General features: G+C 48.6%; 1 protein-coding gene across 2 annotated transcripts in view; it reads left to right on the top strand.

Annotated features, from left to right (window-relative positions):
- jing (AE binding protein 2 jing) overlaps nt 1–22,774 on the top strand; it is a 196,786-nt gene that overhangs the window by 64,951 nt on the left and 109,061 nt on the right. The window contains exon 1 of one of the 2 annotated variants that reach the window (XM_055062212.2): nt 11,835–13,858. The exons of the other annotated variant lie outside the window; for it this stretch is intronic. Within the exon in view, the coding sequence (XP_054918187.2) occupies nt 13,746–13,858 (113 nt within the window). The 5' untranslated portion in view covers nt 11,835–13,745. Of the gene's footprint in view, nt 1–11,834; nt 13,859–22,774 lie in introns of those variants that run through there. 2 annotated transcript variants of the gene reach the window in all.

The following is a 22,774-nucleotide window of genomic DNA, read 5'->3' as shown; positions in this document are numbered from 1 at the left end:
ACAGCCACAGGAACGTTTGTGAAGCCCTCTGCTTTTTTTCTGCGTGAGACAAGACGAATGGCATGTTAGAATTCTTCTAGATGCTTATAATGTTCACAAAAAACAAAATATCTACATAGTTGATTATTCGTATCTGTAACAGTAGACACTTTAAATCCCATTTGCAAGATACTTATTTCATTTCACCCTAATTTATTTAAAAAATGCTAACAGTTCCTTTACCGCCCGATTAATGATGATGTGCTGGGGGACTGAGGTTCGATCCCACCCTCGACCACGTAATTCATTTTTGTCTTTAAAGCGTGAGCTAGTCGGCGAGACAGCAGCAGCAGCCACGGTCAGGAAATTCTGGGACGGTTCACCAAGAAAACTTAGCTTTAACATTAACGGCTGTTTCTTCATACTCTCAACTATGGAACATCGGTTACCCGGCCGCGTTAACCTTGTTTGCTCTATTCTCCCTCTTTGCCTTCGCGCACGTCCAACAAGAGCTCAGAGAGAGAGAGAGAGAGAGAGAGAGAGAGAGAGAGAGATAAAGGGAGGGAGGGAATCGGGTGACAACCCTTGGTCACACCTGCTCGAAGAGCCAAGTAGAGCGCTTCCGAGCAGAGCCGGAGTTGGTTCACCTTCAAAACTGTTCACCTGGCCGCTACGCGACGAGGTTGACGTAACGAATGGCTCTTCTTCCCCTTCTCACCCCCTCCCCTCGTTGCCACCGGTCCCGCATCGGCGAAGCCGCTGTTCAGCAGCCGCATGCGTCAACCTTGGCACCGTAAAACAGCGGAGACGATGGGCAGCCGGCGTTTTTACTTTCTTTTCGTTCCCGGTCGCGTCTTGTTGTTCTTCTGCTGCATGCGAGACTGCAGGTGACCCGGTCAGCAGCGAGCGGCCTCTAGGGGTCGCGAGCGAGAGTGTACGCGCGCGCCCTCTGTGGATCGAAGGAGGGACAGATGTTTCCCTCCGGGGTCACGTGGTTAGGGCCCCCCTTCGCGCCGTAACCTTCGGTTGTCTCGCCTGATCGGTGCAGTGTGGCGGAGATCTGCTGGCACCGTGCGGACAACGATGGTAGTAGTAGTGGAAGTAGTAGTTGAAGTAGTTGGAGCGGTGTGATCATATTGTTTCATCATGAAAGAAAACGATGATTGCATGTTTACATACAAAATTGTTCCTGTTCCGTCTCGATAACCTACGGTAAATTCGAGCAATGGGATACGTGGCATAGTAAAACACGATATGGAAAAAGGTGTAGAAGCTTGTACAGTGTAAGCACACGTGGCCACCTATACAAAAGCAGAAAGTTACACGGCTATACGTGTCCAGACGAACGTGTATTGGCAAACGAATATATTCAACACACAGAAAGGTATTTAGGGACATGTATAGTAGTGTTTAGTAATACTAGTATAGTAGCCGTAGCGGTATACTAGCAGCCATATTTCTTATTGGCGTGTTTAGATGTACTCAAACGTATTTGGAATTTTAGAACGTACAGACACTGCATTTAGTAGTAGTAGCAGTAGCAGCAGCCGTATTGATTTCTTTATTTTATTATATTTTTTATGAGCAACGGCATCATGTCTAGCCTAGTCGTCATGTTCGGCAAATTTGTCTGTTTCGTCGCGTCAAGATAATAGTCGACGACGCCGGGTCCGCTATCTCGTTCGTGGCCAAATTTAGCGTCAGATTAAAATGTCTTACACATGTTTCTCAATGGTAATGCTTTGCTAAGCGCCGGCCTTTTACGCGCGATAAGCACGTGGTAACGCTTCCTTTTTTGATATCCAACTGCGAGAAAAATGTGCGTCCGTGTACCTTTCAATGCGGTGGACGGCGTTCTTTGTGTGTTTCTCGTTCGAACATTCCTCGCTCCGGCGTGAACGTTGCCAGGGAGACAGCTGTAGTGTGTGTGTGTGTGTGTGTGTGTGTGTGTGTGTGTGTGTGTGTGTGTGTGTGTGTGTGTGTGTGTGTGTGTGTGTGTGTGTGTGTGTGTGTGTGTGTGTGTGTGTGTGTGTGTGTGTGTGTGTGTGTGTGTGTGTGTGTGTGTGTGTGTGTGTGTGTGTGTGTGTGTGTGTGTGTGTGTGTGTGTGTGTGTGTGTGTGTGTGTGTGTGTGTGTGTGTTTGTGTGTGTGTGTGTGTAAGGGGGGGGCGCGCGCGTTATGCTATGCGCGTATGTGTTTGGTATGCGTGCGAGTGCCGTACATTGTGGCCGTAAGCGATGGCTTTCCAAATTGCGCGCTATCAACTTGGTACTTGCCGAGTGGAAGTGCAGCTTGCGCAGCTGTTTCCGAGCGCTCGCGAGGCCGAAGCATTTGCGCCCTTGTCGATTGCCTTGTTAGCAGCTGTCCCTCTTCGACCGTTTAACCGGGCCTTGAAAAGCGTTTACGCGTTTCGTGGCCTTTGTTGAAAGGGCACCGAAGGGGCATGTTAACTGGACTCGAAATAGAAAAGTAATTTGCGTTTTATCACCCAATTGCTGTTCTACGATGCATTTAAAAATAAAGAAAATAAAAGACAGCGCAAAAGCGAGACGAGGGCTGACGCCGCCTTGAGGTTTCCGCGCCAGCCCGTGGTGACGTCATTGATCTTGGCTGCCTCAGCTCAGACGTAAAGCTATCTTTTTTTTCATCCGTAAAGTAAAGGTGCGCTACATCGTGTTCCGAAAGAGCGAGTTGGACTGAACTTAACAAGTTTCTAAAATCTCAACTTCAGCCAGAATGGCCCAAATATATAAAAAAGAGGAATTTGAAATCCGTGACGTCACACTGACGTCCAGGCGCTGTCGTCTCGGCGCGGAATGAAAAGAAAGAATAAGAAAAGAAGATGGAATTCTGACTCTTCATTTCCCGCTTCTGGTAAAAAACAAAACAAAGAAAACTTCTTACGGTGAAGAAAAAGAAAAGTTTTCAAATACTCTGTCTAAACCGATATAGTGTCCCTCTTTATTAGTGTCCCGTTTAAGTTAGTTTGTCTTGGTCAATTACGCTTCTTGCAACAGCGAAGCAACCTCTCTAACCCAGAGGCGGGGTTAGGTATGTATGCCGCAAAAGACGAAGAAAAAAAAAAAGAAATACGTTTGGTGACGCTGCCCAAAAGTTCCCGCAACATCTTGCCGTGACGTCATTAATTTCGCTAGTTGTGCTATTCGGGTTGACGTCATTGTTCATCGGTAAAGTGGGTCTGCGTTGCATTCTAATATAAACATAGTCGGATGCTTTGCGTAGTCACCAGTGCCATAATTTGCGATAATGGCGTGAAATTACGGGAGCACATGTGCAGTAGTAATACTGAAATAGATAGAATAGTACAATAGATACTGAAAAATATCTATAGCGGCTCCACAGCCACCGTAGTCCTCTATAAAGAAAGCAACAAAATCCCAATAAAGAAAGGCGGTCAGGCAGGGAGATATGATCTCTCCAATGCTATTCACAGCGTGTTTACAGGAGGTATTCGGAGACCTGAATTTGGAAGAATTGGGGATAAGTGTTAATGGAGAATACCTTAGTAACTTGCGATTCGCTGATGATATTGCCTTGCTTAGTAACTCAGGGGACCAATTGCAATGCATGCTCACTGACCTGGACAGGCAAAGCAGATGGGTGGGTCTCAAAATAAACCTGCAGAAAACTAAAGGAATGTTTAACAGTCTCAGAAGAGAACAGCAGTTTGCGATTGGTAGCGAGGCACTGGAAGTGGTAAGGGAATACGTCTACTTAGGGCAGGTAGTGACCGCGGATTCGGATCATGAGATTGCAATAATCAGAAGAATAAGAATGGGCTGGGGTGCGTTTGGCAGGCATTCTCAGATCATGAACAGCAGGTTGCCATTATCTCTCGAGGGAAAAGTGTATAACAGCTGTGTCTTACCAGTACTCACGTACGGGGCACAAACCTGGAGGCTTACGAAAAGGGTTCTACTTAAATTGAGGACGACGCAACGAGCTATGGAAAGCAGAATGATGGCTGTAACGATAAGAGATAAGAAGAGAGCAGACTGGGTGAGGGAACAAACGCGAGTTAATGACATCTTAGTTGAAATCAAGAAAAGGAAATGGGCAAGGGCAGGACTGTAATGAGGAGGGAAGATAACCGATGGTCATTAAAGGTTACGGACTGGATTCCAAGGGAAGGGAAGCGTAGCAGGGGGCGGCAGAAAGTTAGGTGGGCGGATGACATTAAGAAGTTTGCAGGGACAACATGGCCACAATTAGTACATGACCGGCGTAGTTGGAGAAGTATGGGAGAGGCCTTTGCCCTGCAGTGGGCGTAACCATGCTGATGATGTGCAATAGTGATTGCTACATTAATAATCAAAATCTAATTGCGCAGAACTTAAGTACGCTCTGGCCGCGTAACGACCGTGCTTCAGGCACAACACGCAGGGGCTGTCACCCCGAACACCGTTTTGCTTTCCGTTTTATCTCGCAGGGGAAATATTTCCTCCTTAACGGCACCTCCTTTCTTTCTTTCGTTTTTTTTCTCTCTGTCTTTCTTGCCTACACTAAAGGAAAGCGTACACTAACAGGCTTCGGGCCTTGCCTCCGCCCCTGTGCTCCCTTGGAGCCATCCGTTGTCGATGTTTCGTTCTGTTCCGTCACTACAAAAGGAGAAGGGAGAAAAAAAAAAAAACACAACGACAGAAAACTGCGTTCACCTCGAGTTTGTCCGTGTTTCCCGCTAGGCGACGCGACCGTCCGTGGGTCCGTAGACGGCGCATGGGTCCTGTTTGTATGTATATTAGACGCCAAGGGAGGGAAGCCGAACTCCGGTTCTGGAGTACGCTCCGGGAGGTCGAGGCTTTGAAGCGGGGTGAAGTGGTGAGAACCCCGGGGGAAGGGGATTGTAATCGGGATACAAAAGGTGTGGTGAAGGGGGGAGGGGAGGGAAGTGGGGGTTGGAGGGGGCCGTCTTTTAGAGAGGTCTACTGTACCTCACTCCTGGAAAGGATGGAGCCCGTGGTCGCCGCGCTGGGGCGATCGCGGGGTTTCGGGGCTACAGTGACACGCGTTTTGGGGGCGCTTTTGCCATTGTGTCGTTTTTTTCCCCTGTTTATTTCGGTGTAGGCGCATGTGTCGTTCGCTCGTGTTCGCTAAAACGGTGCAGCGTATTGAGAAGCGCACTCCATTGTATGGAATTGAAAACAGCGCTAGTCGGATTCGCGTTCCTCTCGTAGTTGGTGCAGCGCTCGCCAGAAACTAGTGCAGGACGAGTGCAGAACTAGTGCAAACGAGTGCCAGCATTGTGCATTTCTTCTCGCGCTTAACGCAGTGCATTAAAAAAAAGAAAAACGTTTCTGGGGAGCACTGCTAGAACCACAATGTAGTGAAAAGAGTCATAAATTTTATTCACGGGACAGGCAGAGAGGTCGGCCTATGCTGGTGCACTCTACTCTTACGCTCTACACTGGCGAAGAGGCAAAAGGCACAGTTTAGGGATGAATGAAAGAGTGTCGGGAACACTACGGTTGGCGTTATCAGACCGCGGGCAGCCCCATCTGCGTACAGCCGCTGTCACTCGCATTTCGCTTCGCGGTATTACAAGTGCGCAACGTGGAGTCGATCACGTGATGTTCTCGGTCGAGTCAGCGTATCGACAGGGGAGTTTGTGCTCGCCCTGACGAAGAGAAGTCCTCTTGTCGAAACGTTCAACTCCAGCGTGAGACATTTCTCGTTAATTTGTCTATTTGGGAACAGCAGTACGTGAGAACAAGTGGTTTTGCGGTCAACAAATATAATAGGGGAATGTTCGACAGCTGTTGTTCTTTCTCCAGCTGGTCTCCACATTCCTGTGAGCCTCTGTCTAGCTTGGGCACGCGCGATATTTGAATATTTTAGCATGGAGCACTGTGCATGCGTTGCCGATATCCGACGGTGACGGTAAAATAGTAAGGCCATGCTAAAGTACCACATTGGCTAGCGCCTCGGCTGTCTACTTTCGGAGAACGAGTATCGGGTGATCTCGAAGCGTTCTTCAACGTTGCACGCTGCCGTTCAACATAATGCGTTTTCTCGTGATTTATGGGGTCTTATTTCTCTACTCATTTGCAACATGAATAGTTTGCAGACATGTTGGGCGCTTGCCGTTCTGCCGATGCTGTTGAATGATGTGGGTTACCGTTTTATAATTCCTTGCCTCTCCGGCCTTACGTGCAACTGTATTGCGAATACGTGATCTGCTCTGTGTGGTGCAGTTGTTCTACGGGTCTACCTCTGCCTTCAGAATTTCCGGCAAATTGAAACGCTGTGTAAGGTAGACACACGCGCTTATCTGATTTCTGAGTGCGCTGACGCCAGCTGCGGCTCTCGCAGTGCTGCACGGAATTAATGACACGAGAGTGTAACTGCAAAGTGGATGAGGGCGCTGCTGTCGGCGGGGTGCGGATGTTGCCTCGATTTTTCAGTTGCTTTGATAACATTTCATCGACGTCTCTCTTCTGCTTTGTGCCTGCTTTTGCCTCCCCGCGGCCCCGTCCCTGCGTCACCGCTGTGTCGTCTGCTTCGGCCCCTCGGTTTTTTCGTCCGCAGTTAGCACGCGGCGTCTGCGTTGTCACCGGCGTCGTCTGCAACTGCTGTGTCGAAAAGAGAGCATGGTGAGCGAGAGGGAGAGCAGGAATTTTTTGTGCTACTACTACTTTGTTCAAGATGCGAAGGTGGGCAGCGAGGAATTGTGAGTGCTCTTGGGCTACCGTGGGCCAGGAATAGAATTTCCTACTAGAATTACCACAGGGAGCTTTGGTATACTGCGGTCGTACAGCTTCCATTGGAATGTTAGTCAGTACTTGGATTTGTCTGATCTTCGTGCTTGTGGCTTCAGACATTCTTGTGGCTTTGTTTATGATGCTTTATTTGTCTGCATTGGCCTAAATTTTGAAGCACTCTTAACTTTACAAAGGCAGAAGAGAATAACACTCTGCACACATGCGAATGATTGTGAATTGTTGCGTTGATCACGGAATATTTCGTTGAAGACGATTACTTTTTGAAAGTCACATAGCCGTTTGAAGACACAAGGACGAAGTTTCGGCCAATACATGTGTACTAACTAACCGTCATTTCCGGGCTGCAGCTGAAACACCGTGCTTGCACATCATGGACACTAGGCCCGGAGTTCCTTCTGTTAGTTTTTGCAGTGCACTCGATGGGGATAGATAAAAAAGAGTGAAAGATATTAGAGGAAAATGCCGTACGCACTGGCTACTGTTCCTGTTCATCGCTAGGATGAACTGCCTTGCCCGCTTGCCCGGTCTCACGAAACTTCAGTTCTATGCCCTTTTTATTTTGTACTCTGGTTTCGGTTCTGCAAGATTAATTTTTCGAATGGTGGCGTCTACGACTTATACTTATCATTTGTAGAGAGGAGCTGTGTTTGCTGTGGTCTCCTGTTCACGTCTTGTTCTTCCAGTTGGGATAGGATAACGCGTCTGTTTTTGTTCACTTTAGACATAAATTTAATGTTTATTTTTTTTTTTTTGCAGGGAGCGTTTGCCTGCTAGAGTTAATTTATTTTCGTCAATGATGGCTTCATTGATCCGTTGGTAGATGCCTAATGGAAGAAACTGTTTGCATTTTCGCTTCACTTGAGAAAATTCTTGTCCTTCGCGTCTGCGACCAAGTCATCTTTGCATCACTGTAGTTTCCGTTAACAACCGTGCTGTTTGCCGTTTTCTGTGCGGCAGTCTTTTATTTTATTTTACAACATACGGTAGTCTTCGGCTGAACACCAAGACAATGGGCAGGCAATACAAAAGCAAATAAGTGCACACGTACACGCACAGACACGTACACGCACAGACACGTACACGCACAGACACGTACACGCACAGACACGTACACGCACAGACACGTACACGCACAGACACGTACACGCACACACGCACACGCACACACGCACACGCACACACGTACACACACACACGCACACACACACACGTACACACAAGCGACCAGCAAACTGCAGACGAAGTTTGGGTAAGAAGCGGACCTAGACAAGATGTCATGACAGCAATCAAGGTTCAGGTGCGGCGGCCAGGAAGATAGCACAACGCTGTTTCGCAATTCTTCATTTTTCCTTCATACATAGTGAAACAGAACTGCAGCGTGGCCAATAATGACAGGCAGTAGTTGCTGCATGATTACTCGTGACTAGAGAGCTTTAGAAATAAGAAAACAGCACCCAGGTTTGCCCACCGAATATGACCGCCAAGGACACAACGCAGGTTTCAAACCAAATTCCACTTGAATTCTGTTGCGCGCAGGCGGCATAGCCACCTTCTGAGCACGCTATATTTCTGAATGCCCCCGAATGGCCCAGCTTCGCACGTAGGCTTTGTCGAGCCCTAGTCCAACCAACGTTTACGCTATAGCTCTTTGGTAGAGCAAGTCTTTGGAAGTTCAGAACCCTGACGTCACGATAGTTGTCTGGCGTATCAAGCTGAAAGTCATGCTGGGACGAAAAGACCAGCGACGTTAGGGCTACACCTTCCGGTTAACTCTCAGGTAATCTGCGCACATCGCGTAACGTGACATCCTGTGTGGAAACACGGTGCGACACGTCAGAAACATGGTTTGCACGAGAGGCGAGTGTTCCTAGGCGTCGCCCGTGTAAGTGGCTAAACAATGTTTATTGTTGACCGTTATTTTGTTACAGACGCTTAAAAAAGTTACTTAAAAATACTACTTGTATCCCTCGCGCCGCCTAGTTTACTGTTGAGCTAGATCAGTTGCCATCCAAGATCGTTGGCGGTCTAGATCTGTCTATTCCCTGAATTGAACGATATCTGCCCACTAATGGGCCGAAAGTTCTCTTGACAGCATCCGGAGGGGACATGTCAGAAATGTTGAGTGCGATGAAGTGGACCACCGGATGTTGGCGCCGTCGCACAGGAAGTTACGCGCCACCGACAATCGGTACCTGGATCTCTCCCCCCGCCCACCCCTTAAAGAAAATAGAAAAAAAAAAAAAACAGACGGCGCGACCATTGCTACGAATGATATTCTTGGGACGGCGAGGGGACTTCAATTCAACAAAGAGCGGCAGCGCTTTTTTCCTACTCCTGAGCTGATGTAAATAAAGTAAAAAATGTAAGAATATGGTTCGGGATATAATGTCTGCTCGTCTATTCTCCTTAGTCGCGCATGGATCAGTGCGTCTCCAGTTGCACGACTGCTTTTCCGACGCGCAATGGTGGAGCAGACGAACAAAAAAATATGCCTGCGGTCGTGTTGCAGACGACGTGATATGCGGCGTCTGCTATAGCTCTGCCTAGCTGGCGTGGCTTTGGAAGCCTCATTCACTTAGTGCGCGTAACGAGCAACTGTCAATTTGATAATGTGCACTGTTCGTTAAAGTGCGAGATTGCTGAAAGAGCGTCAGCAAAAGGACAGGACTGCAAGAATCTTCCTGACTCCGGAGACCCCCCCCCTCCCCCTCTCCATATATAGTGTAGTCGTCTGCTTGTCACATTGGAAAAGCAAGAAAAAAAAAAAAACTAATGTACTGGAGGGATCGTATTCGCATGTTGGCCGTATATGTACTACCCCACGTCCATCTTCTGCTTTCCATGCGTTGTCGAAAACGCTTGCTATGTTTATGTGGCGTTCTCGTACTGCGTCATGTACACGGGGTTCTTTAAACGCGACATGCCTGACCGTGCACCGACAGTAAGGAGCGACCCGGGTCTTTCCCCAGCAGGGAACCCCTCCGCAGTTCGGTCGTCTGCTGCTGCGACGGCGCAGGTGGCGCTGCGGGCGTTTAAACGACATGTCGTCTTTGGGGGCGCGGGGCGCATTGGATAGGAGGTGAGCGCGGAACTGGCTCGGACGCAGGCTTCCTGTGGAACGGTGGTGTCGTCGTCGAGTCAATAACGATACAATGTCACGTTTGGTTTACTGTCCTCGTTCATCGATGTCAGTTACGGTGTCAGTAAGTCGGGAATAAGAAAAAGAGAAATAAAAACACGTTCAGGTGTATGGCCACCCTTACTTTTCGAGGAAGCTTGGCAAGCTAGAAAAGGACACAAAGAAAGTGAAGATTGCCGATGACGCGAAGTTCACGCACCATTTCGCCCTGATGTTGTTGGTCTTGAAAGTGTCTACTTGGACATAGTTGTTTGTTGCCCGGTAAGGATGTACTACGTTGTGTATTAAATGATCCGGACTGAACTTATGAAGTTTCGGAAACTTTCGGTGCAGCACGACAGCCCGGATACGAGAACATTGCAATTCGTAACTTCACCATGACGTATCATCGCTGGTGTTCTGGCGCGAAATAGTAGTCAAAAAGCTCGACCTTCAGGTTGTTTTCTTTTACGAAAGACCTCTTCCCACCAAAGAAAAATGCGTTTTGGAAAACGACGTCTTTTACGCTGTAAACTACAGAATTGCAGCAAATTTGTAATAATGAGCGAGAAATCGATCCCGCGAACTGCTTAAACGTAAGCCGCGATACATGTCAGCGGCTTCTATCGCGAAAAGTTAATGCTCGTGAATCATACTGAATCTGTAGCATTTGTTCGAACGCGTTAAAGGTCGATGTCGCTCATAAAACATTATTTATTGTATAGAAAACAGATTCGCTGCAAGCGAAACTCCCGCAATAAGCTGCTTTTGCAATAGTCTCGTTTGTGCGTCAGCGGCTGAGCCATCGTGAAACTTAATGAAGAAAATGACTCACTCATTTGCTCATACATTTTCATGTTGTATTGTTTCCCTGAAGTCGCCTTAAAGGCTACGTGAACATCTTTCGTGTAAGTGTATTCACCTCGGCCACCAGTGTGTTTGCAGAGAAACAAAAACGAAACAGAACAAAAACAGGCATGCAGAACAGGACTGCGGAACGTTGCCCTTCTCTCGACATTCAACTTTATAACTATGATGCACCTTTATGGCCTGCTCAAGTGCAACTTGCGGTTGGTGCAAGACATTGCTCAATGCCACGACGCGAAGTCTGTCCGGTCTGGTTAAATGTATTAGTTTCACGCGCTTTTGTACTTTATTGTAGGCTTCGCGAGCACCTCAAAGAACCATCAATAGAAACACATCAGTTTACACTGATGAAGTGTTCTTTCCTGACTATATTATATTTCTGATTTCGTGTTGAGAGGTTGATTCCAAGAGAAAATGTAGGCCAAAGTTCAAATTTTTCAAAATTTTCCACCGGAACCAGGTATGTTAATGTGACGTCACGGATTTCAAAGTAAGCTCTCGTACTTGGGCTGTCGCGGCTCAATAAATGTTTTGGAAGAATTGCCAAGTTTAGGCTTTGGCTTTTTTAGAATGCAGGCAGTCCCATGTTTAGTGATAGCAATTTAATTTGGTCCTAGCAGACGTCGTCAAATCCGTGACGTCACGGCAAGGTGGTGCGCTAACATTAAGGTGATGCCGCCACCCGTCCTTCGTTATGGCGTGTTTTCTGGCTTTGCCTCTTTTGGTACTGTAGAGAGAGAGAGAGAGAGAATAATGCAGAGAAAGGCAGGGAGGTTAACCAGAGGTAGTTCCGGTTGGCTACCCTGCGCAGGGGGGAGGGTTAAGGGGGATAAAAAGAGAAACAGAGTGGAAGGGGGAGATAGAAAGAAAGGGAGACAAGCACGAACAAAGCGCGTACACTACAGAGCGGTAGGGGGCGGCATTCTTAGAGTCTGTCGTGAAGCCCCGTAGACCGCAAGAACCTTAATAGCGCGAGTGATTTACTAGTACAGCTCAGCTTGACTTGACTTTCCATTCATTGTCCCTGGGACGGACTTTACTGGAGTCTCCGCTTTCCATGCGTAAGTGCGAGAAAGCGTTACCGTTACAATTAGCAGTGAGCTTTATTGTGCTGTGTTCGCGTTCTTCTGCACCGGTAATCGTCGGACGTCCGCTCCAGTGGCGCCAAAATATACACGCGCTTCTCAGGGGGTTCGAGGGAAGAAACGAGGAGAGAGGGAGCAGAAAAAGCAAACAGGCAAGTTTCAGGACTGAAGCCATAAAGGCCTGGGCAGGGAGGTTTCTCTCTGCGTTTGGAGGGTGCGGGGGGGATGTGATTGGTTGGTGGAGAGAGGAGGTACCCTCCTCAACCGGCGCTCCGTTCTCCCTTGGCTGCCGGGAATTTCCTTTCTGCTTGCCGGTCGAGGCGAGCGGCCATTTTTGTTTGGGTCGTGCCGTGGAGTTCACGTTCGCCCACTGTGCGCGCCGGTTGGTTGTGCTGCCGCTGCGGTGCTGCCGCTGCTTCTGCCCCCGCCGCTGCACCGCAGCTACGGCGCCTTCTGCAACCGCCGGTGTACCGTCGTCTGCTCGCGTGCTGCCTGTTTGTCTCCGCAGTGTGTATGTGTGTGCCTGTGCTTGCATTGTGATAGTGATCGTCCATCATCGACTCATCGGTCAGTGCTTCGGCGTCGTCATCTCCCGCTGAAAGAAGAGCTGTCTATTCCTCGAGCTTTGACGCCCGCCGCTTTTTCTTTTCTCCGTTTTGGATGATCGTCGTCTGCTGCGTGTTTCGTGCTGCTGGATTACGGTGTCGTCTGCTTAAGTCGTCGCGTGTCTTCGGGCTTTCTCGCTGTGCTGTTGATCCCTGTGCCTGCTTGCTTGCTTGCTTCCCTTGAGAGCCGGCCGTTGATCTGCCGAGACCTGGATGTATGCCTTCCGGCGCCGCGACGAAGCTAGACGCCGATGACGTCACAGATGCAGTGAACGCCTGACCGAGAGCTGCTGTTCGCGACGCCGTCCTATGGCCGTGTGCTCGTTGTAGTTGGCCATCGAAGCTCTGTCGGCCCCCTGAGTTTGAGTTCTTGTTGCATTGTATACGACAACGTTCTGTGTCTAGACCCCAAGAAAACCAGTTATTGTCCTTTCAGTTATCGATTTATGTGGCGCGCGGTCTGAGCTCGCCGGCTTTTGGAGCCCGTAACACCTGGATGATGTATCGCTGTACGACGTCAGTAGATGTTCTTATGCACACGCCGTCAGAAACAGAAACAGCATGTGGGTTGCAACTTTGACTATGCCTCTCGTGGCACTTTAAACTTCGAGGAGAGATCGCCGTTGCCGGTTCTTCACCGCATGCAGATAGAGGCTGCCGGAAGGGCCTGGGCAGCTCGCCACGTACTACCACTTGCGGCCTTGTAAGCTTCGAGCATTGTTCGCCTCCGATGTAGGAGAGCCGTCGTCTGCACTTTCCCGGCGCCGCGTCGTCTGCTGCACATAGCGTTGCAACGCAGCTTTGCTCGGTGAACGTTTCACTGAAGCGTGGGAATTGAGTCGTCACGGCCACAGAGGAAAATAAAATAAAATAAATGAAGAGCGACTGAGGTGACGTCATACGTGATCTCGCTTCGAATGAGAAATAAAAAGAAAAGGAGCGCCATTGTGCGAGCAAGTGTGGCGTACGCGCTCCCTCTGCTGCAGTAGGCAACCTGACAGCGGTTGGAACTCCGCCCGACAATTATTGCTCGAAATCCGAAGCCGCTCGCGACAACTGCCGCGGCTGCTGCTGTTGCTGCTGCTGCTGCTGGCGGGAAACTTTTTTTTTTTTTTTGCAACACGTGCAAAAACCTGCGGCCAGCGTTCGCTCTCCCATAGGGGAGATGGATTGATGACGCTGCGTTGTCGTCTTCGGCGGCGTCGTCTGTTGCTGCTTGCACAGTTTTCCCGCGGTTTGTCGTCGTCTGCTACGAGGGAGCAGCACGCCGCCTGACCATCCTCTCGGAGGCCGCCGCCATCTTTCTTTCCCGCGACAAAGGCGCCTCGTCCTTTCCACGGAGCTGGGATTCCATGTGCCTCGAGGAATTCGACGGCATGCTCGTCTTCAAGGGTCGCAAGGGATTAGGCCCGGATGACGTGACCGGTGACGCGGCGGTTCTCGAAGCTGGATCGCTGTTCAACTAGTGAGTACGCACTGAATGTCCTCGCGACCCGCCGATTTTGCTAGTTCTTGTTCCTTCGCTATCCCCCGTTTGTGCGAGGCGCTGTTACCCACCCTATGCGTGCGGTTTGCTTTCAATTAGACTCTTGCTTCTAGGGTTTTCAGTTTAGTTTTTCGGCGGCTGACCCAGACGTCCATACGAGCTAACATGTGTTTCGTCGCTTGTAGCAGACGACACTGCCGGCTTGAGCCCATGTTGCACACGTGGGGCTTCGAATCGGCGAAGGATTCACACGTATGCATGCATCAGTGCACTTCCCGTTGGTTCTTAGCATCATAAAGTAACACCGTTTGTTTGTTAGCCCCCCCCCCCCCCCCCGTCCCTTGCAACGGGCACACGAATTTGCTTGTGGATCTGGCGCTCAATCTTAGGCCGGACGCGTACTACAGCTTCCCGTGCCTACCTCTCCTTCGGTTAGCCAGCTGCCGAAGTCGCAGGTGTTTGCTTTACGCAATGAATACATTTGCATAAGTGCCACTGGATACACTGTATCCTGTAGATAGATACATTGTAACGACGCCTTTAAGCGGCGAGCATGTTTTGACCCTGGCACCGGGCATCGTTGTTTATTATATTACGACCTGTTAGTACTCGACACCTGTTTGTATACACGTTTCTTTTTTCTTCAGAAGCCGGCCTATGTATACCTGCTTTTCACAATATTTTCAGTTGCGGGAACCCCTTGCTTCCTGTTTTAGCGGTTGTCTGCAATGAACTCATCATCGTCACAGGCCTTTTAGCACGCCAGCCTCTAGGTTCGATGATTGATATCCTTTGTTATTTTACTTTTTCTTTCTTCCCTTCTCCACATCTCTCTCTCTTTGTGCGTGAGCGTATATGTCGACTTCCACACGTCATTGACCAAGTGTCGTCGCTCGCAGATTTCTTTTTCTTTCTTTTTTGGCAACATTATTTGACGTCGGTCGGTTTGCGAAAGCTGTGCATAATTTTTTTTTTTTTTGCCTGTTGTGTCGTCTGGGGCGGTGACTTTGTAGTAGGTAGCACCTCAATATTTGTAGCCCCCCTCTCCCCTTTCTTGATGCGTTTGCTGTTTCTTTTTCTTTAAACCTTTGAATGCGAAGTTACCCAACGGCTTGACAGAACTGTGCCGCTGCAGTCTATTTACTCTGCGATGACTCCCCAAATTCGTGCAGACATGGTCTCAGATTTTGTTTAAACAACAACAACACAATAAAAAGAAAGAAAGCGTGCGTTTGGCGGTCTTATTTGCGCGTGGGAGGTGAATGCACCTGTTTTAAACTTTACATATAGATAAAGAAAATGCAAGATGGCTAGCAAACTTTCAGAATGTGGTGTGTACCGTACGCCTTGCCAAATTTATTGAAACAAAAGTGAAAAACGCCAGTGGAGTCGTGCGATAAAACTCGGGAACGCACTGTTATAACTGAACTATCATCGCTCCGCCTTTCTCTCATTTATATTCGCCAAGTGGCTAAAATGAATCTTCTCTGCCAACTTTTATTTTTCCGTCGTAACGACAGACGAACCAAACGCCATTTCTTTAGAAGAGACAACAGAAACTTCCACGAAGAGCGTTTTTTTTTACACGTACCAAAGCATTACACGCGCCTGACCGTCTGTTGTCTGCTTCTGTTGCAGACGGTAATCATGCCGTCGTCTGTAACTATGCGGAAGCGTTACCGGAAGCTTTTTGCGAGCTCTGTTGTAGTACTTAGACCTGGGAAACAGCTAGCTCCTTGGGCCTGCGTCTTTCGTCTGTTACCATGCGCTTCGGCCTGCGTTGGTGCGGTAGGAGCGCCCTCTGTTTATAACACTGCGGTCTCTTCCTTTACTGATTCAATTCGTTAGCTTTTCACCCTGTTTTTCGTTCACTTATTTCCCCCCTTTCTTTTGCATGATGTATACACAGCCAGGTTACATCACTTACCGCGCATCAGCAGCAGATTCCGTCATTGTTGTCTTTAAAAAAAAACTCGTTGTTTTCACTTTTCGTCCTGAATGACGGCCTCCGGAAACCCGCGTCCGCAAGCTTTGCAAACATTGTAGCACAAGAAGTAAATCAATAACAACGTAAGAGCAAAAACGTATCGCCTCTTCTTCCGTTCGACATCTGAGAGAAAGAAAACGAAGCACGTCAAAAAAAATGCTATGCGATTTGCGTCGAGGCGGAATAAGTTTATTTTACTTGTTTTTCACGTTTCGTTAGTTACTTCTCGCTTCGCGGTCTTAACTTTCTCCCTGGGCAGGGCGCGGTGCCAGAAACGCTTAGTTTTTTTCAACTTGCAACGTACATCGACGCACTTTTCTTTCAGCTGAGGCTCGCAAACAAATAAACAGTGGCAAGCACCACTCATCTCTAATACGCCCTACGTGTGCTGAAAGCGCGTCATTTCGGCATAGGCGCAAGAGCTGCAGAATGCTGGCCTCGCCCTGAGCGATTCGTCGTCGGCGTACATGGTCGTCTGTTTTGCGCTTTTTCGTCTGCTTTCGCAGGCGAATGCCCTGTAGCAACCGCGGTGGCGGCGCGCTGGCTTCGTGATTTCCTTTGTTTTTGTTTCCGCCGCTTCTCCTTTCTGCATAGCAGGCGTTTGGGTCGCCTGCGCGTTCTTCCTGTTTGAATATTTTTGTTTTGTGGAGTCGCTTCGGGTGTTACGGCTTCGTTCACCTCTAACGCGTTCCGAGGTATGGTTTAACCTGTTCCCAAGCCGTTAGCCTTCGCGGAGACCATTACGTGTAGCTGCCCCGCATTTCCTGTTCCGGTGCGGAGCGGTCGCTCCGTCGTCTGCAACGCTTTATTTCGTGTCGTCTGCGATGCAACGTGCCTTCTGCTATCTTGCTTTGCCTTTTGCTACTTGGTGCTGTGCTCTCAGAGGGGTTTATACGCGTGAGCGGTCGGGATTGCGTTCGTTTCGTTTCGAAATCGTGGCGTCGGCTCTTGATTACGTCACGGAAAACGGTCTTGCCATCCGGAGGGGGTAGGTTTTGCAGAGAAACAAGCAAGATTGCTACGTCATCCGTCGAACGCTTCTGCGGCATCGATTTATCAAGAAGTGCAGTTAATTGCTCTAACCTCAGCCGCTCGAGGTACGCGTGGTCAGCTCATTATTTTTTTTATTGATTTCTTTTGCGTGGCGATATACCATCGATCATCGCATCGGCGTCCTGTTCAGCGGACGACGGTCACGCATCATGGGGTCATTCGCACGACTACATATATGTGTTTATGCCGCAATTTATACTACGGCTTACGTGGTTTCGTTCTGTGCAGTCAACTAGGGATTGTTCTGCTCAGGAACTCCAGCGTCTTTCGAATTCGCAACCTTTGGCCGTTAGAATATTGCACAGCAAGCCCCGAAACTTGCTGTTAATGACTTCTATTGGGATAATATGTACATCTGTAGTGGCGGTTTAGAGGCACCCTTAAACGGCACCAATGATGCATATCGCGAGTACTATTCGATGTCAAAGGCATTAGCATCTTCTTTAAAGTCATGTTTCAAAAAATAAAACAAAGAATTACGTTGCTGAAGTTACACTAACCAGTTCAAGTTTTGCCCCGTTTTCTCTTGCCGTTGTCGTACGCAATATCTGTCCAAAAGTTCACGTATCGTTCGGGCTGGTGTTTTCTATCTTTCGCTCACACCGCGGATGCTGACATTTAGTGCACGTTAGTTCACTATAGGTGTTGCCGGTGACGTCAGCAGCGCTGCCTTCGCGGGTATTTATTTTCATTCTATAGCTTCGTGCCGGCGACAGCTATAGGACTGGAGGGAAGTCGTAAAATGCGCCAAGTCACGTGGAAGGAGTGGCTGTTGGCGGAAGTAATAACGCGCATTAACTACCTCGTCTCCGAGGCGATATGGTCTACTAACTACCCGACTTAATTGCTGCACTCAGGACTATCCATTACACAGAGCGCCGGCTTTCTTTCTTTTCTTTTTCTTCAATATTTAGCTTATTCCTGACTAGTGGCGTAATGGCTCGTACGTGATACGAAATTATCAACGAAAAATTTTTCTCTTTCTCTCTATAGTTCGTGTTGTTAGCGTCCTTTATCGCAATTTACGAGAAATTTTGACTCCATGGTTCTGAAAAGTAGTTTCTGATATATAGCACGATCTTGGGCCAGGCTATATTGTAGAGGGGAAGGGTTCGTCATCGCTGATTGTTATTTTTGCGCGCTGCGCTTTCTTTTTTATTTAAGGGGACAGCGTTTGTTTCGTTCTGTTTCGCCACGGCTTCGCTCCTACCTGACAATTATAACTTCGTCGCGAGAGTGGGAAGTACCAATTCAGGCGAGCATTAGCTATGGTTAGTCTGGAGAGCAGATAATAACAGACGTACTACGCGAGAGGTTGTATGGCGCAGACGACTAATGGTCGTCTGCACTACGCTTGCGCTGCGAGGGAAGCCATGATCAGGTGGTTCCGAATAATTACACTCCGTCGTTTCTCTTTCTCTCTCGAGATCCATGCGAAAAAAAAAAGAACATTTAGATTAGAAAACCGGTTTGCCGTCTTTCTTCGTTTTCCTGTTTTCCGTCATATGCGACTCGGGCTCTTGATTGTCTCTCCTCGAGGCGTTTATTCCTGCTGTACCGTTGCGCCAAGCTAAAAAGCATCCGTTGTCGTCCGTTACCCGCGCTTTCTTTTTGTGATGTTTAATTTTATCTTATTGTTATTTAGTGCCTTCATGCGAGGCTGCTGCGTCGTCTGCTTTTCGCTCATGCACGGCCGGCGTCTGCTCACGTTAGTTAAAGAACAGACGACGCGAGCCCAGTCCCTGAGATTGGAGCGTCGTCTGCTTTGAATTGCCGGTGCACCAGCCTTTTAGCGTTGCCCTCGGGCTAATCTCCGCCTAATCTGCGCTCCGCTACCGGTCGCGTTTAATCGCCCCTGCTGCTAAAGTGTGATGAACTGTCTTGTACGCCCAGCGGCGGTAGCGGCCGTTGCTTCGAGGTCGCTGTAGCTCTTTCTTGCCTCCTTGGTATACACGGGTGGCTTCGTCGTCTGCTACCGGTTTTCCGCTGGGAATGAAAAGTTCGTCTGCTTCGTCGCCGGAAGCTGTGGCCTGATGGCGTCCGCGATGGGCACTCCCGTTCGCCTGAACTGGCTTTCTGTTTATAGTTACTTTTGTTGCGTTTGTTTGCCCTGCTGCGCGCTATAGTATCGGCAGCTCGCGGATCGGAAACTCGCCGCTGGGGTGCTGGCGCGTGCCGCGCATGAGCTATGGCATAGCACGCCGACATGTGGTATACATGCAGCCTTGGGCACGGATCGCCGTCGTTTAGACGTCTGCGCACCGTTATTGGGGAACCCTCATTACGAGCCATTACAGTGACCATAGGGTGCGTTGTAGGCAGTTAACGTTCGCGGGCGATGAAAACCGACCTCTTCGTCGTGGGAAAGAAAGCCGATTTTGCGCCGCGATAAGGGCCAACGCCGTTTCGTGCGCTAGACATTATAGGCGTATACCTATGTAGGGTGTGAGCGCTGTAGCGGCGACTCGGCTGGTTTGGTGGCTATACCGCCGTGCCCGAGTTGATATCATCGTTGTTCAGTTGTTCGGTTCACCAAACACAATGGCCCGGGCTGCGAATTGATGTTGGAAGCACTACTTGAGGAAATAGCAGTGCTTGATAGTATCTTCGTTATTGTTTTCGTCGTTTAAAGCTTCTGTCAGCCACAAGCTCTTGATTCGATACGCAGACGACCGTCAATTACGGCGTTCACGTCTATGCCATAATTATCCGTGTATAGCCCCTCGCCTGCACCTTGATTTAGCGCCCTCTGTGGGGGATTTTGTGCATATCTTCAATAAGTTGAATATGACAGTATGGAAGAATAACAAATATTGCGCATGCGTGTGCAAATATCTAACCCTAGTTTTGTATTTGCATGCGTGCTATGCCTACCAAGTGTACACGTGCGAGTGGTATACACCTCTCTACATTCTACATTCTCTACATGCTATCTTCACGCTTCTGCGTTCGGGACGCTTCTTCGTGACCACTATATCTCCGGCGATCAATTTCGCCAACACAACGTTCGCCCCTTTCTCGCATTTGGTCGAGACCTCGAACGCCAGAGTTCGGCCAGTGAAGCAAAATTCCCGAGTTTGAACTTTACGTTACTGAATTAATCACTTCGAGCAGTACATAGCCGACGCGTCACAGGTGACTCCTTGCTGATGGCGCAATCTAAGGTGTCTGCTTGAACAGTTGCGTATGCCTCGCTTTTGCATTACATCACATGTCCAAGTGCAACAAGCTAGCGCTGACTTCCACTCGACGTGGCTTATTGTCAGCATGTCACATTTGTACCTTGAACGGAGGCTTAAGCGCCGGAGCTCCTGTGTAAATTACATCTGAGCTGAGAAATCGTTTTGCTCGCCATCCGCCGCGCCTATTGTAGTGAGGGTTGTTGTCGCATTTAAAAGAAGCTAGCATTTATAAGAGGCTGGTATCTACGGACTGTAGAGAGCAGATTGTTTATTTAGGCCATCGTTGTTTATTTTTTTATTTGACAAATTGTTGAAGATCGCAACATTTAAGAAATGCGAAAGATCACTTTTACAAATCTGTAAGTCAGCAATGGAAATATATATAACAGTTCTGTGAATTGTTCTTGTTGAGGCATCTGAAGCGGACAAAAACTGATGTATTATAAACCGATCCCAAATGTATCGCTCTTTGTGAATAAGACTTTAAGCAGGGGCTTCCTAAACATCGACAGTTTCAGGCAAGCTGGAAACGGTTATGTATAAAATTGGGCCGCTCCACACGCTCTACCATATGCAGTCCATAAAATTGCGATATCTGTTTCTTTCTTTTACGCACAGTTGTGGATTTGTAAAGCTTATCCTTCATATTTTTTTTAAGACGTGACAATTTTCCACAATTCTTGGGAGAAACGTGTGAGGCCATCATTCAATAGTTTGCTTCCTTCAGTTGCTGCAGCTTCACCTTTTCTCACAAATGCAAGAAATTTCATTTAAATATATCCTGCCATTGGTCTCAGGAGAGGGTTGCGTTTCGATCATTTGTATCTGTATAGGGTTAAGCTTCGTTTTAATCCAGGAGTACAGAATCTTGCGCTAATAGGTTTGGTACACAGTTACTGGATGTCGTGCCAGTAACTTGCTTCAAAGCGAACGAACAAGCAAACAAAAAGCGTAATAACATCGTAGCGTGACATTGCGTTGTTTCGGATATTTGACGTAGTACAATAGTACGGCGGCGCAGTCTCCTAAATGCTAAAGTATTTGACGTATGTAACTGGGCAGCTGTCCTTGTCATAAGGATATGCGAGCCTGTTTGACCAAGCGCCCGTCAGTTGCGCATTAGTCTCGCGGCCTTCGTCGGTCAAGTGGTTTCGCTGAAGTGCTCATTGACGCTTCAAGCGAAGGGCAGATTGTCCTTGCTGTAGTCATCAGAAACATGCATTGTTCAGAGACAACTAGAAGATAACAAGAGGAGGAGGCTTCGTCGTCGTTGTCATGCATGTGACACCGCGGACATTGCGAAATTCTTTCCCTAACTTTCTCCTCCGCCATAACCGAGCCCCGTACACTCTGACCTGACTGTCCTAACCCTTACGGTGCTGGTCAAGTATATAGTGTCGAAGAGTTTCAACAATATCCGCTTGCGTGGCAGGGAGCCTTCCTCCGGGACTTTCTTACCAGCAGCAGGTTGACTGTGAAGTTTAACGGTCCAGAACTGCGCACTTTGTAGGATTTGAAAAGAAAAAGAAGAAAAAAAAAACAAAGGATTTGCGCGTTCCGTCGCGACCGCCGATGTTTCGTGAGGATCATCATCATTATCATCAGCCTATGTTTATGTACACTGAAGGACGAAGGTCTCTCCCATCCATTTTCAATTACCCCAGTCTTGCGCTAGCCGATTTCAATTCTGCAACTCTGATGGTCGACCGGCTAGCCCCCCTACGCATTGTAAAAGTAGCTAATCTTATTGTTTTTCTCCCTCTCGAATTATTCTCGTTTCTTTCGTGTCCAGTGCTGGTCCTGTTAAGAGTGTGCCCACGCGGCTGCAGCTCGAGCGGAGTGTGGTGTCGTGATTGCGGGCACGCGGTTCAATGCCTTCTCCGCGGATGCACCTCTAGATCCCTACACCTTCCACGGCCCCCTCCGAGGTGTCCGTCTCTGGCAGCGATGTGGCTGGCCTTGCCCGCCTGCTAAGACCACAACCACCCCTGTTCGCGGAGAGATCGGTCGTGACGTGGGGATCTGGTGTGCTTCCACCCATTAAAAGCCTGCGCGCTGTACACCGCCTCGGCTCTTCGCAGCATCCGTGTTGCATGCGACGTGACCGCGTCGTTTTTTTTTTTTTTTTTTTTAAATGTTATTGAGGCCGGTTGGTGGCCGGGTCGGTTGGGCCGAATTCGGTTACTCGGGTGGGCAGCGAAAACTTCGCTGCGAGTTACGCCGACTGATCGAACGCGTGGATTGCTTTTTTTTTTGCCCGCGAACAGTAATCTTGCGCGTTTGTACCAATTTGTACCTTTTCTCGTCGCACCCACTTCATTGCTTGTCGATACAGCTGCGTCGACGCAAAGCGTTCTCGTCGACCTGTGCTTGTACGTCTGCATGTACTCTTTAGACGTCTGCATGTACTCTTTAGACGTCTGCATGTGCTCTTTAGACGTCTGCATGTGCTCTTTAGACGTCTGCATGTGCTCTTTAGACGTCTGCATGTACTCTTTAGACGTCTGCATGTACTCTTTAGACGTCTGCATGTACTCTTTAGACGTCTGCATGTACTCTTTAGACGTCTGCATGTACTCTTTAGACGTCTGCATGTACTCTTTAGACGTCTGCATGTACTCTTTAGACGTCTGCATGTACTCTTTAGACGTCTGCATGTGCTCTTTAGACGTC

This window comes from Dermacentor andersoni, chromosome 10 (assembly GCF_023375885.2).
Source record: "Dermacentor andersoni chromosome 10, qqDerAnde1_hic_scaffold, whole genome shotgun sequence".
Lineage (NCBI taxonomy): Eukaryota > Metazoa > Arthropoda > Arachnida > Ixodida > Ixodidae > Dermacentor > Dermacentor andersoni.
This window is presented reverse-complemented; position numbering and strand designations above follow the sequence as displayed.